Below are 15,328 nucleotides of genomic sequence, written 5' to 3' on the forward strand. Positions count from 1 at the left end.
ACTGGACGTGAACATAACACAGGCCAAGAGAGGAGGCGTTCTCACTCACAAGGAGCGGATGTCCCCAGTGACATGATGAAGAAAGAGGGGGAGACAGGAAGTTAATCAAACAGCAGCTCTTACACCATTATGACAGATTCATCAGATTGGTTTGTGAACCCAAAATAAGTCACAATTATGTTTTTCAATAAACAAACAAATCGGGGCAGTTGTGGCACATACCTTTAATCCCAGCGGAGGGAGGCAGACGGGGACAGATCTCTGAGTTCAAGGACATCCTGGGTCTACCAAGGGACAAAGGGAGTCCCACAGAGGAGCTACACAGAGAAACCCTGTCTTGAAAAACCAAAACCAAAACCAAAACAAAACGAAACAAAAAATCAGTTTAAAACTAGGCAAGTAGAATATAGTCACAGAATTTATGATATGGGAGAATTCTTGGCTAGAAAAGATACTTTATCACCAGCTGTATGGAAAATTAAAAAGAAAAACAGACTTGTTTATTTGGTAAAGCAGACACAGTTAAGTAAATCTCGCTAACGTCAATGCTGAAGTTGAGTATCTATCAGTGACTTGTGTTACAAGCACATCGTATGCTTGAGAACAGCAGTGTGGATGCAGGGGACTTCATTGTTTGTGCAGTGCATCCAAGCACCGTGCAGACCATGGGGACCTTAAAGACCTTCATCCGGACGTCTTCAACATGCCAGTAACAGAGGTCATGGGATCAACCTGCAGGTCACAACGAAGAATCAAAACAAAACACTAGGACACAAACCAGAGACCACTAAAGTGTATTTTATGAACTGCTTGTACAGTTTATATTAATATGTATGTTTATACACAGGTATACACTCATTTACATTCTGCATTAGGTACAGTGAATGACAAATCCGCACACCTGTCCTCCTCGGCCTCCCAGTGAGATGGTAGTACTAGCTAAGCGTGAACCTCGGCTCTGGCCGTGTCCGGCTGTCCTCCCATGTTAAATCTACGTCCTCACAGGAAGCTGTGGGACAGGCCTAATCAGCTTCTCTTCCAGAAAACTTGGTACACAGGCAAAAACAGTCACCTGGCCAGCAAGCCACACAGATGAGATCTGATCCCAGTCCATTGCAGAGCCAACCGATGGCCCCTATCTGAAAATCCGTGACATACGGAACTCATGTCTCCCACAAACCCTTCCCCTGTCCGAGCAAGGATTAGCAGAGCAAGTCTTAGAACCCAGAACACTCCTGACCGCTTTCCGGTAACCTCTTGATGTGTTCTTGGTAAAGGCTGTTATATATAGCTGAAACCAAACCAGCTAAAAGAAATCAATGATATCTACAAGCAGATGTGAAAGAGAACATATTTATTTACATCACTATTACCTTTTTACAATATGCCCACGGTCTACATAATAAAATTTTCCAAGAAATTTAAGTAGTTTTAAATTAAGATATTTTACAAAGAAAATGTTCACCATATGATTTTTTTCATTTACATGAATTTAAAGGCATTCTAAATAGCACTTATGAAATTATGTAAAGTGACTGAGAACTCTTAATGCGACCTTGAGTCATTCTCAAAAACTCAGGTTAGGAATTATGTTTATGGTCAGGTCCTTTCAGGAATATACACCTGTTTTATAAATGATATACATGTGGGTAGAGTTCAAAGCTTGTTGACAGTAAGTAAAAAGTTGACACCTTTCAACTGCCACAGAGTGAGCGAGGTCCAGGATAGCCAGGGCTACATAGAGAAACCCTATCTCAAAACAAAACCAAACCAAAAAGCCCTGGAGGTCTGCACATCAGTCAGACCTGCGATGCTTACTGAGTAGAGGTGCTAAGCAACAGGGAATTTATGGGATGGGTCATCTCCAGGTAGAACTAGGTATGATGCATCTCCTCTGTCCAATCACAGTTGGTTATCTGTTTCCATTGATGTTGCACATCCAAGTCACCTCCCTTGGACACATCGTGCTCACCATAAAATGACTTCTGACGGGAACAATGACCTGACGTCCTCTCATGTCACAGACAGATTTGAAATTTTTATTAGTGAAACTATACGAGAAGATGATTTTCTTAATATTTTAAGCATGAATTTCTCTGAATAGCTGGTATCATAGCCATTGAAAAATAGGCAACATTAACTTTTCACCATGATCAAAGCTACAAGTCACAATGGGTCTCCTAGGCACTCTCTTGACTCCTCTGTAAGAACACAAGGGCTGGTCCCGGACATCATGCGGCAGCAATAGAGTTATCATCCAAGAGTCGACCCTGCGGCTTTACAACAGGAAAAGCAAAACGGAATTACAAAATAATAACAAGAAGAGCTCTGTTACGGAAGCACTGAAATTTCTATGACTATTTTACAAAACTGAAATACCACTGCCTGTGTACTTCCACCTGCAGACCCACCTCAATGGGCACTTCTCTCCTAACCCTGGACTCCTGCAGCTCCCACAGAGCCTCACAGCTGGAGTGTAAAATGGGAGCTCCTTACCATGCCTGCCCACCATGCAGGCTCGGGCCTCCTACATCCCAAGACCTGAATGGACAGAAAGCTCCTTTGGGGGATTCAAGATTCTCATCTCCTATTTGAAAACATGTGACTTACAATGAACTCCAAAGTATACAAGCATGGATGCACACATCTACCTTCCTACCTACCTACCTACCTACCTACCTTCTTTCTTTCTGTCTGTTTACCTATCTATCATCTACCTACCTACCTACCTATCTGTCTGTCTGTCTGTCTATCTCCATCTCAAGGATAAAAGCAAACACTTGCCCTCTCTAAGTCTGATGACAATAAAACACCACACCACAAACCCAGTGCTAAGAGCAAATAAAGACATCACAGGGCGGAGGAGCTGGCTCAGTTGGTACCGTGCTTGCTCTGCAAGCATGAGGATCTGAGGCTGAACCTCAGCAGCCATGGAAACAGCAGCCATGGCGGCACGTGTTTGCGATCCTAGCACCGGGAAGAAGGCAAAGATGGGCAGACTCCGGGGCTCACTGGCCAGCCACCACGGCTTACTCACAAGTTCCAGGCCAGCAACAGAGCCTGGCTCAGAAAGCAAGAGGAACAGTGCCTGACAGACAACAGTAAGACTGACAGGCACACATGCATGTGAGCACACACGCACAGACATCCACAGCATTATAGCTGTTTCGTTCGCTTTGTTTTATGGTGTTGAGGATGAATAGACTGTTTCAGCTGTAAAATTCTTAATAGGTCAGCAATACACTAGAGGACCATCTAATGGGGAAAAAAATTTTTTTGAGACACAGTCTCTCTGTGTAGCTGGATGCGCTAGAACTCTCTTGTAGATAAGGCTAGCCTCAAACTCATAGAAATCCTCCTGCCTCTGCCTCCCAAGTACTAGAACTAAAGGTGCACACAACCATGCCTGGCTGTAAAGGAATTTTTGCAAGTAATTTTATCACAGATACTCAACAGTCAACTTCTGTAGGGAAAGCGTAAGAGACAGTGATAAACAGAAAATGAAACAGAAAAATAAATACGAAGTTGTTCAGTTACAACAACTTCATGACTAAAAGCTATCTGCTAAGCCTGAGGCAGCAGAAGTCCCCAAAGGTGTAAATATACATATATGTAGATGAGTGCACAGGTATACACAGTTGTATGTGTGTGGATGAGTGTACAGGTATACACATAATTATATGTGCATGGACAAGTGTACAGATATACACAGTTCTATGTGTGTGGATGAGTGTGTGTGTGTGTGTGTGTGTGTGTGTGTGTGTGTGTGTGTATATATATATATATATATATATATATGTATGTGTGTGGACGAGTATACACGTATACATAGTTATATGTGTGTGGATGAGTGTACAGGTATATATAGTTGTGTATGTGTGGATGAGTGTACAGGTATGCATAGCTGTATGTGTGGGGGTGAGTGTACAGGTGTACATAGTTGTATGTGTGTAGGTGAGTGTACAGGTATACACAGTTTTATGTGTGTGGACGAGTGTACAGATATACACAGTTGTATGTGTGTGGATGAGTATATATATATATATATATATATATATATATATATATATATATATCTGTATGTGTGTGGACAAGTATACACGTATACATAGTTATATGTGTGTGGATGAGTGTACAGGTATATATAGTTGTATGTGTGTGGATGAGTGTAGAAGTATACACAGTTGTATGTGTGTGGACAAGTGTACACGTACACATAGTTGTATGTGTGTGGATGAGTGTACAGGTGTACATAGTTGTATGTATGTGGACAAATGTACAGGTATACATTTGTATGGTATGTGTGTGGACGAGTGTACAGGTATACATTTGTATGGTATGTGTGTGGATGAGTGTACACATGCATATTTGCCTAGTATGTATGGGTGTGAGAACATGGTCCAAGAATGGAGTCACATGTGAAGAGATTTCTAATTGCTTGTAAGTAAACTCCAAGAAAATAAGACAAGAGTCTTGTGACCTCAGTTTCTTCAAAAACACAAAATTGTTCTTGGAATGTGTTTTTGTGCCCCTCCCAGGTATAGTGGATAGGAGTGAGTTTCCTTTAGACTATTCATCACAACTGACTGTTGTTATTTGTTTATATGCCTCTACAGAGAAACATGTTTCTACCGCGTGTGGCTTGCCCTGTGACTGGACACTGTACTCAGGTGACTCTTCCTAACCCTCTGAGTATAAGCTGTCGGATACTCTGCATAATGCTGGCTGTTGCATGAGACTTTAGTCCTCCTCGGGTGTAGGCTCCATTCTCCCAGGTTCCAGTGCCTTTAGTGTGGTGAACATAGGGGTCTTTACCATCTACAATGGGAACCAAATGTTGAAGAATAGTTTCTATTCCTTACTTTGATTCTTTATTTAATTGTTTAGTATTGATGGAGATGGCTCTTTCAGGAACAAAACAGTGGCTCCACTTAAGGCCTAGCCAAACACAGCTTTACATGTGCAGCCACAGGAATGTATTCACATTACGCAATAAACTGAATCTGATTATTCAAAGAAAAATACTGACCAACTCTGCTTTAGAAGAACCCTGTTCAATAGGTGACTAATCATGTTTAGCTTTGGAGCACCTAAAGTGTGGTTAATGCAGACATTAAGAATTCTAGGTTTAACTTAATTTCACTTAAATCTCAGTAGTGGCAAGCAGTCACCTAACTAGACTGACCAGCCTAGAATGACATAGAGGTGCAGTAGGATATAAAATCTTAGTCAGTGATAATTTAGTATGCGGGAAAGGGTAGCCCTAAGTCACTTAAACTGACAAAAGTTAGTAGGCTATGGTGGTATGCTTATAATCCTATCTCTATGTAAGCTGAGGCAGAAGGATGGATCGTTTGAGGCCAGGCTGACTGCATATAAAGACCTTGTTCCAAATGGAATGCAATGTATGTTAAAGATGCACACTCTGTAGAAGAGCAAACCCGTGTTTCTCCAGTGGATGAAGGAGTGGCCAAGGAGTCCAACGCTCACTGCACTGCAATGAAGGTGACAGAGTGGCCATGGCAGCTGGAGACACGCTAGTTCCCATGAAAGCAGTCAAAGGCTGAGCCAGCCTTAATTAGAACTGGGTTTGCGTGTACAAAGTATGAAAGGGATTAACTGATGAGCCCGGATCTCTTTCCTCAGTATAGTTACTGCTAGTGTCTGAGACAAGTTAGCCCTTGGCCAGAATATGACCAAGTCTGCGTTCACACACGATGAAACTAGTACTGCTGTGTTTAGTTATAGCACAGTCCCAACAGTCAAACAGCTGGAGACCACTCACTCTCCCGCTCCATCAACAGCTGGAGACCACTCACTCTTCCACTCCATCAACAGCTGGAGACCACTCACTCTCCAACTCTTTACTGCCACGTCCTGAGACACTGTTCCCCTGCAGGTGACATCAGACACAAGAATAGCAAGATGGGTGCCTTTAAAATGTGACCAGGTAAGAATGTTTAAAAATTGAAGCTGGGCATGGTGGCGCACGCCTTTAATCCCAGCACTCTGGAGGCAGAGGCAGGCAGATCTCTGAGTTCCAGGCCAGCCTGGTCTAGAGAGTGAATTCTGCAACAGCCAGCACTACACAGAGAAACTCGGTCTCAAGAAAAAAAAAAAAAAGACAGAAAGAAAACCTACATTACTACAAAGGGAAAGTATGTTCCCGGACACTGTAAGGACGAGTCACTAATTATCTAGGGAGGGGCAGTCTTTGATGTTAGAGTCTATGAAACAGTACCATAGAAATGAACAGAACTGCAAATCCATATAGTCAAAGCAAAAGCTATCAGTGCTAGCTAGCCCCAACTATTACTCAGTGAACTTCTGAGACCCTGCGGTTGAAGACAGGAAACAGCCAAGGCTCACCTTCACAAAGATGCTGGTCGGGATAAAACGCCTGAGCAGCTGGTTGGTGAAGCTGGGAAATCTAAGTAAGTTGATGTTGAGCGATGGTAGCTGCTGATACCCCGCCATCAGAGGATAGAAATTATACAGCATTTCCTGTTTGGTGCCAGGCAGAATCCGTAATCGAATCTAGTCATAAAACGCCAGAGAAAACCAATCACACAATTTGCTATATGAATACACATGTACTTACATGGCTACCCTCAATTGTTTATGACACATCCCTTTGTGAAGCACACATGCTCTCTTCTGAACAGACAGCCGAAGAAGTGTAACAAGTGTAATGACAGGCAGACAGGAAATGGACTACATGACAGAGGTGCCACTGCTCAGTCTCTACCAAGGTCTGAAGAGCAGCATACGCCTTCTTAAGAATGCCACTCAGGTTACCATTTTGTGTCTTAGATCTGGAATATCTTAACCCTCAAAAATATTATAGGATAATTTGCTTTCAAAAGTATCTCTCTATAGGTATTTTCCAACAAAATGAAAACTATTTGTTTTTGGTTATTTTGTTTTGGAGATTTTTTTTTAAAGATTTATTTATTCATTATGTATACAGAAGAGGGCGCCAGATCTCATTACAGATGGTTGTGAGCCACCATGTGGGTGCTGGGAATTGAACTCAGGACCTCTGGAAGAGCAGTCGGTGCTCTTAACCTCTGAGCCATCTCTCCAGCCCCTGTTTTGGGGATTTTATACTATATGTTAAGGTAAACAGTTTGGGGGGGTTGTTAGAAATCTTTACTAATACTTGAGAGGCCAGCAAGACGGCTCAGCATGTCAAGGCATTTGCTGCCAAGCCTGCTGGCCTGAATTCAGTCTCCAGGTCCACACAATGAGAGGAGAGAATTGACCCCTCTGACCTCCACAGGCTCACCCTGATGCACACATACACGACGTGCCTATACACACAATAACGACAGAAGTATAACAAAAAAAAAAACTGAATTTTAGAAAATATAAACTTGTAGAGTTTTGGTATTTTATCCTTCCTATCTGTAATCCAATCCCTGGAAAGAGCTTACTCATTTATAGATGAGAAACAAGTGTGCATGTGCACCCCGTGAGCCAGGGGCAGCACAGCACAGGCTTTTGACGTACTGAAGCTGAGATATGTAATGCTTCATGCCATAAATTTATGATGTGCAGTGCATGGCTATACTGCACATTTCATACACAGTTCTACTGTGTATTTAACAACAAACTCGGATTTCTGAATACGTGGAGCAAACTGGTTCGATTGTTCAGAGTAGACACTCGCGCATTAAGACACATTTGTTTCTATAATTATAACTATCCCTTATTAATAAAACCTATGTTGACAAATGGGGGGTGTCTGTCAACACCCTGACTCTTCTCTGGAACGTGTTTTTGACTGAGTGTTGTATTTACTCATTTTAAAAACTGATAAATTTTTCATCTAATTTGAGCTGAACAAGAAGAAAGTTTGAATAAGCAAAAAATGTTCCTGAACACAGAGAAAAGTCAACTGTATGCAAGATAAAAACCTGTCCAGCTCTTCAGAAAAGGCAGGCGGGCTTTAACCACAGTATGGCTGTGCTCCCGGCCTCAGGCCAAGACAAGAGGCAAATAAAGATGAGGTTCACGTGTCTCAGGAACTCTACTTGTTATTATAACACAGTCCAGTGATTGCAAACTGTGCTTTATAAGGAGTAAGAACCCATCTGCGCCGGGCGGTGGTGGCGCATGCCTTTAATCCCAGCACTCGGGAGGCAGAGCCAGGCGGATCTCTGTGAGTTCGAGGCCAGCCTGGGCTACCAAGTGAGTCCCAGGAAAGGCGCAAAGCTACACAGAGAAACCCTGTCTCGAAAAACCAAAAAAAAAAAAGAACCCATCTGCCTCATCTTGAAGATGTGAAAAGGGCAACCCACCCCTTCAGGAAGTTAAACCTAATCTTTAAAGAGGCTTAACCATGTCCTACTATCAAAACACAAGCCCCACTTGGGTTTCTTGGTCACACAAGCAGCACCAGCAAGGACGACCTGTACCTGTTTGAGACCCGAGAACATGAAGGCGTCACTAGGCTCCACAGAAATGTCCACGTCCTGAACCAAGTCAGTCTTATTCTGTAAGTGATACCTGACTGGTAATGACTCTCTGACGCGTCCAAACGATGGCAAGTCTACAGAGAGAGGGCATGGTTCTCTTGGTTAAACAGAAAGGGCTTGTCACTCGTGCGCTCATACGGGATGGACACAGTGTTACGCAGGTTACGGCTTTGCTGGTATGAGATCTTTTGACTGAAGGATAGCAAAGGATGCTGACGGGACAGGCTGAGAAGGAAGGAAGTCGAAGATTGACTGACACAGAAAGAGAGTCTGGCTACCACAAGCTAAAGTGGGATTTACAAATTACCTCACAAATCTGCAAACACCTCCCCAGATAGCAACCACAGTTCCTAAACTAGAAAAAGCAAACACTGTATTTTATGGAGACTAAGTAAGGCTTCCATTCATCCACTCAGCTGATGCCCCTTTTCCTGGAGCTCTGCAGACTTATTTTACCGACATACAGAAATTGAGTGTCTCGTGCATCTGTGACTACCCTTGCAGAAGCCATGCTAATGCTGCCTGTGCTCCTCCAGTCCCATGCAGCTCTGCTTAGACAAGCACGTATGGCAGGAGGCGGCATGGCAGGAGGCGGGCACTGCATGCTATTTTTAAAATCGATATAGACATGGTAGGGGCTGGTAAAGAAACATTTCTCTTGAAAGGAGTATTCAATGAAGAGAGAAGAAATGAGCCAGGCACACTGTAAGCCAAGCTTGGGAGAGGTAGAACAAATAGTAGGAGTTTGAGGCCAGCCTTGGCTACACAGTGAGTCTGAGGTTAGCCTAAACTACGGTATCATCCTATCTTAAAAAGACCAAGGGGGAAAAACAGAGAGTTGGAAATCTGATAGAAACTACTGAGACTAGCCTGCACTGTATGTGATCCTATGTGAAAGGGGAGGGGCCGGTGATGTGTCCATTAAAGGGAACATTAACTGTGGAGCCTTCCTAACAAAAATGGAACCCTGAGTCTGATCAATCTACAGGGATAGGGAAATGGTTAAAAACGGTGTCATACGGTCTGTTAGAGAGTCTACCAGATGACTCGGTTCCTGCAGTAAATAATCAGGAAGAGGAAGAGGGCAAGCTGGAAGCAGGAGAGGAGGTGGGCTGGGGGTGAAGAGAATAACACTGAAGAGTGTCAGGGATTAATAATGACCAGGAGGAGGACATGGGAGACAGGACACAGCCGACCTAGAGATTTAGATGGATTCTCCGAGACTCACCCATAAACTGCAATGTAAAGACCTTAAAATAAGCTGAGAAACATTCAGCCAATGAAAGTTTCAACATCAGAATGTGGTGATGTTAAGAATCTATTGCTAGGCTGGGCAAGGTGGCACACCTTTCATCCCAGCACCCACAAGGCAGAAGCAGGAGGATCTTAGTGAGTTTGAGGCCAGCCTGATCTAGCAAGTTCAAGGCCATCCAGGGCTATATAATGAGATCCTGCCTCAACCACCCTCCGACACAAACAAAGGATCCATTGATAATTTTAAGTCATAGTAATGAAACAGTAAGGTTCACAAAAAGTCATGCTTGCAATCATACTAAAGCATTTATGGCTGAAATGACATGTGGGATTTCTCTGACAATAACTGGGTAGGACTGTGGAGGGGCAATCATGTAAAGTGCATAGATGTTAGCCAGTTTGCATAATATACCGTTAAAACACTGAACTCTGAGAAGCCCCTTATCAAGTACCACCTGAAAGCCGTTACCTGCGTTCACGTGGAGAGGGATGTTCTCAACAATCACGTGGGGCAGCGTGATGACAGTGTTGATGACGGGGATGTTCTCCATGCCTGAGGTCCTATGGAAGAAGTCCAGCTTTGAACTCACACTTCAAAAACGACAATCAACCAGATACAGGCATCTGTTTTACCAGCTAGCTTTAAAAGAGAAACTACCCATCTCCAAGCTCCATCAGTAGAGTTTGTCCAGGAGCTCTCTGAACCCCACTTTTGTTGTGGATGTTTAGGGAGCAGATGTTCTAACCAGGGCTGCCATGCATTACCACTGGGAGCTAAGGAAGGAGCTCTGTCCGTCTGTGAAGCACACCACTTGGTTCTGTGTCTGGAGCAGGATTTTCTCACGGCAAAAGTACTGCAGATTTACACTGTGATACAAACCCTCTTCTCTCGAGGGTTGCTGAGGTGGGCCCCAGAACGCTTTCAAAGGGCACAGTTAGAATTCATCACAAGAACACAGTAGAAAACGAAAAATTAAAACATTCTACTGCCAGTAAAAAGTGTGGGGCTCTAAGACTTACTGAGATAAAGTAATAAAACAAGCCTGTTCAATGCTTCCTGTGTGTTGGGATTCGGGTGGGAATCACAGAGTGGCTGGCAGTCCTACCAGGGACCTCGCTCCTAAGATCCCCCTGCATGGAGGGGTAGAGCAGCGGACATTGCGAGCTACTACACAGCACCGCCAGCAGGGGGCAGGCACGAGCTGATCACCAGTAAGAAAGGACCTTACTGAATGACAGTAGCAGGGAAGAAAACTGCCTTCCAGCTGACGCTCAAAACTCCTATAACACAGAAGTTAAACATCAACATGGCAAATTCACAAGTGAGTGGAATGAAATGGCAAGTTAGCTTTTTTTTTAAAAGATTTTTTTTTTTTTTTTTTTTTTTGGTTTTTCGAGACAGGGTTTCTCTGTGTAGCTTTGCGCCTTTCCTGGATCACGCGCTGTAGCCCAGGCTGGCCTCGAACTCACAGAGATCCGCCTGCCTCTGCCTCCCGAGTGCTGGGATTAAAAGCGTGCGCCACCACCGCCCGGCCCTTAAAAAGATTTTTAATCTTAGTAAAATGACCTATTTTTTCCATTCTGACTTTAAAGAACTCCACCTTGCAGTTCTAATATGGAAGATATTGACACATGTAACTCATAAAAACCTCCTCAGTGTTTTCAGTGATTTTTCGAAGTGTAAAGGTGTCCTGAGATGGCCAGGTCTCAGAGCTGCTAACTGTGGCCTGCAGTTGGGTCTTGTCAGACCCTGGAGCAAATGTCCTCAAGAAGAGCTGCCGTAAGGGCTGGGGATGGAGCCCAGAAGTGGAGCACCTGCTTATCAGCATGTGCTAGGCCAGGGTCCATCCCCAGCACTAGAACCAAGACCAGAGACAATTTCTGGAGAGTTTCTTGCCCTGTTTTGCATTCAACTTATAACATAAGAATATTGATGTCATAGAATATGTCTACTAAACATTTCTTTCAAAGCTTAAAAGGCAACTTTAGCATGTTCTTCAGTTATTGATTTTATAGGTTTAATTTTTTTCTACTTCAGTTAATTCTGGTAATTTCTAACATTTTAGGGACAGCTATAAGAATAAACTCTTCCTACTCATTATAAATGACTGTACAAAACACTTCTTTACAGGCCAGCAAGATAACTCAGCGGGTAAAGGTCTGAGTTCAGCCCCATGATGGTGGGACATGACTCCTGTGAGTTGTCCTCTGACCACTACATGTTCAAAATAGCACATATACCATCCACAAAACAAAAGAAACAAATGTCATAAAATATTCCCTTATAATTATTCCCACTGGGATTCCTTTCTCATTTTTAATTAATTTTATCTCATCTTAAAACGCATGAAGTATTAAAGCATACCAAGGGAATAACACACAAATATCTCCTATGGATCTCTCTATCAAAGAGGAATATATTAATGCACTTGAATTTTTAACATTGCTTGTCTGTATGCTCCCACCAGCCCCTCCAAAACGCCATCCCAAATTTGGTATCTATCATTCCCATGTAATGTATTTCTTTAAACCTTTTCCAATTAGATTGATCCTACTAAGCAATATATAATATGTTTTACATATTTTCAAATACATTTTACAAATGCAATCTGTTAATATCTGTGCCTGAAGCTTGCTTTCCTCTCTTTACGTGGAGATACTGACATGGACCTATGGTTCACTCACTTTCATTACTAAACAGCATTTCACTATTGGAATGCATCACAATCTGCCTACTTTCCTTTCGATGGGTACAGTATTTAGGGTTTTTTTGGGTTTTTTGGGGGGGGGGCCCACAGGGGTAGCTATTATAGCCAATGCTGCTCTGCACATTCTTATCTGTATCTTCACTGTGTACGTGTTTGGTACTGTTCTTCGGTCTGCAGGATCACAGACATCTTCAACTTTACCTAACATTGCCTAGCAGACTGGAACAAAGTCTGATTCACCCCCCAATCTTCCACACTTAGCATTGCTAACCCTTCCTGCAAACTAGGAAATGGGAACCATGATGTCTCTTGAGCCGGTCACTCCCCAATTACTGATCTCTGGAAGACTCAGCTCTCACTGTGTTCACTGGCCACTTGGTTTCCTCAGCTCACACCTTTCTCCACTTTCTGACAGATGACCTGCCTATGTCTCAGGACACCAGAGGTGAAGTTCTAAACGTGAATACTTACCTACAGTCACACACACTACTAACCCTATCAATTACACACACAACTAACCCTTATGAGTTACACACACTACTAACCCTATCAGTAACACACACACTACTAACCCTATCAGTTACACACACAACTAACCCTTATTAATTACACACACTACTAACCCTTATCAGTCACACACACTACTAACCCTTATCAGTCACACACACAACTAGCCCTGATGAGTTACACACACTACTAACCCTTATCAGTTACACACTACTAACCCTTATCAGTTATATACACTACTAACTCTTATCACTTATATACACTACTAACCCTTGTGAGTTACACACGACTAACCCTTATCACTTACACACACTGCAAAGATTTTCACCTATTTTGCATTTTGTCTTTTCATTCTCTCTTTATGATTTCTTCCAATAAATTGAAAATTTTAATTTGAATATTTTTAGACTTATTTATCTTATTTGTATGTGAGTGTTTTGCCTGAATGTATGCATGTGCACCACATGTGTGCTTGGTGCCTGTGAAGGTTGGAAGAGGGTGTTGGATCTCTTAGTTATGAACAGTTATGAGCCACTATGTGGTGCTGGGAACCAAACCCAGGTCTTCTTGCAAGAGCAACAGTGTTCTTAACTGCTAAGCCACCTCTTGTACCCCCAGGAAATTCAATTTTAGACTTCTATCTTCTGTGCCTAAAGAAGCTGCTACTCCAAGGTCATTAAACAATTCTATTTTTCTAAAGTAAAAAGACTTGGCTTTCTTACAGTTAGAATTTTAATCTGCTTGGAATGAATGTTTACCTATAATGCACAGCAGACAACTTACTTTAAATGGAGAGTCAATTATTTCCTCAATTACCAAGGACAAAATGACTTCCTCTTCCTCAGCTGACCTGCAGCGCTATCTCTGTAAAAAGCTGTTCCATGTGTGCTCAACCCATCTGCTCCTCTGGCCTCTGGAGACTCGTGGCCAGCACCGCACAGGTAAGGAAGAGAGCTTCGAGGGAGGCTTAGAACTTAGAACTTAGAAGAAGCACAACATTGCCAGTTCCCTTTATGAAGAACCTGGACTTCTGGGGGATGTCTTTCTGTACGCTGTGAATATATGCTGCTCTGATTGGTTGACAAATAAAGCTGTTTGGCCAATAGTGAGGCAGAATGAGGTTAGGTGGACATTTGAACTGAAGAGACGGGAGAAGAAAGGAGAGTGAGAGAGACACCAGCTGCCGCCCAACATGCCAGCACACCAGTAACACCACGGCCACGCGGCAATACATAGATTAGCAGAAATGGGTTAATTTAAAATGAAAGAGCTAGCTAGGCCATACGGTTTGTAACTAATATTAAGCCTCTGAATGATTATTTTATAAGTGGCTGCGGGATGCAGGTGAGAGAGATTTGTCCAACCGCAGGCCAGGTAGGACACAGGAAATCATTCGACTACACCAAACTCCTAACTTTTTACCTTTCATAAAATGTTAGATATGGGTATTGACTTACACCCAAAAGTAGTAGAAGTTACTGCATGAGCCACAATGAGTCTGTAAAAGACTGATTCATGTAAAACTACTGTGTACCTTCTCTGTTTAGTTGTTTTTCCACTTATTTAATTATTATTTATTATGTATGTATGTATGTATTTATTTATTCATTCATTTTTGGTTTCAAAACAGGATTTCTCTGTGTAACAGTTCTGGCTGTCCTAGAACACACTTTGTAGACCAGGCTGGCCTCGAACTCATAGAGATCTACCTGCCTTTGCCTCCCAAGTACTGAGATTAAAGGCGTGTGCCATCACTGGCCAGCTTAGCTGTTCTTTTAATATTTTAGGTTCTATAGTTTTCTATGTAAAGAGAATGCTAATCTCCTACTAGGTGAACTCCTAGGTATCTTATAATTATGGATGCTATGAAAATGATAAAATTTTTAAAAGGTTATTTTTATTTTATGTACGTGAGTCGTTTGTCTACATGTATGTAATATGTACTGTGTTCATGCCTGATGTCCAAGGAGACCAGAAGTGGGCATTAGATTCCCTGGAACTAGAGTTAGAGACAGTTGTGAGTGCCCATGTGGGTGCTGGGACTTGAACCCAGGTCCTCTGTGAGAGCAACAAGTGCTCTTAACTACTGAGCCATCTCTCCAGCCCCAAATGACACTGTCTAAAGTGCACTGCTGAGAGGCTTATTTCTGACCAACAGAAATACCACTGGGCTTTGTATATTGACATTTTATACAGTGACCTTACTTAATCCTTAATCCCTTGGATTTTCTCTGTAAAAAACATCTATTGTGTATATGTTTAAGTGTCTAAACGGGTATACATGTATATGGGCATGTCTGTACCACAGCACAAGTGTAGAGGTCAGAGGACTTGCAGGAATCCACTCAGGCTGCCAGGCATATGAACAAGCACTCTTAG

The 15,328-nt window shown here is 42.6% G+C and overlaps 1 protein-coding gene across 2 annotated transcripts in view; it reads right to left on the reverse strand.

Moving 5' to 3' along the window:
* Positions 1-778: 778 nt before the first annotated feature.
* The window catches only part of Trappc11 (trafficking protein particle complex subunit 11), a 45,652-nt gene continuing 31,102 nt past the window's right edge, over positions 779-15,328 (reverse strand). The window contains exons 27-30 of one of the 2 annotated variants that reach the window (XM_052752262.1): positions 10,204-10,295; positions 8,421-8,554; positions 6,370-6,537; positions 779-2,270 (exon numbers count right to left, since the gene is read on the reverse strand). In XM_052752262.1, coding sequence (XP_052608222.1) covers positions 2,232-2,270; positions 6,370-6,537; positions 8,421-8,554; positions 10,204-10,295 — 433 coding nt within the window. In that variant the 3' untranslated portion in view covers positions 779-2,231. Of the gene's footprint in view, positions 2,277-6,369; positions 6,538-8,420; positions 8,555-10,203; positions 10,296-15,328 lie in introns of both variants that reach the window. The other variant, XM_052752261.1, reaches the window with a different exon arrangement.

Source organism: Peromyscus californicus, unplaced genomic scaffold (genome assembly GCF_007827085.1).
Source record: "Peromyscus californicus insignis strain IS unplaced genomic scaffold, ASM782708v3 Scaffold_23__1_contigs__length_62951481, whole genome shotgun sequence".
NCBI classification, from domain to species: Eukaryota; Metazoa; Chordata; class Mammalia; order Rodentia; family Cricetidae; genus Peromyscus; species Peromyscus californicus.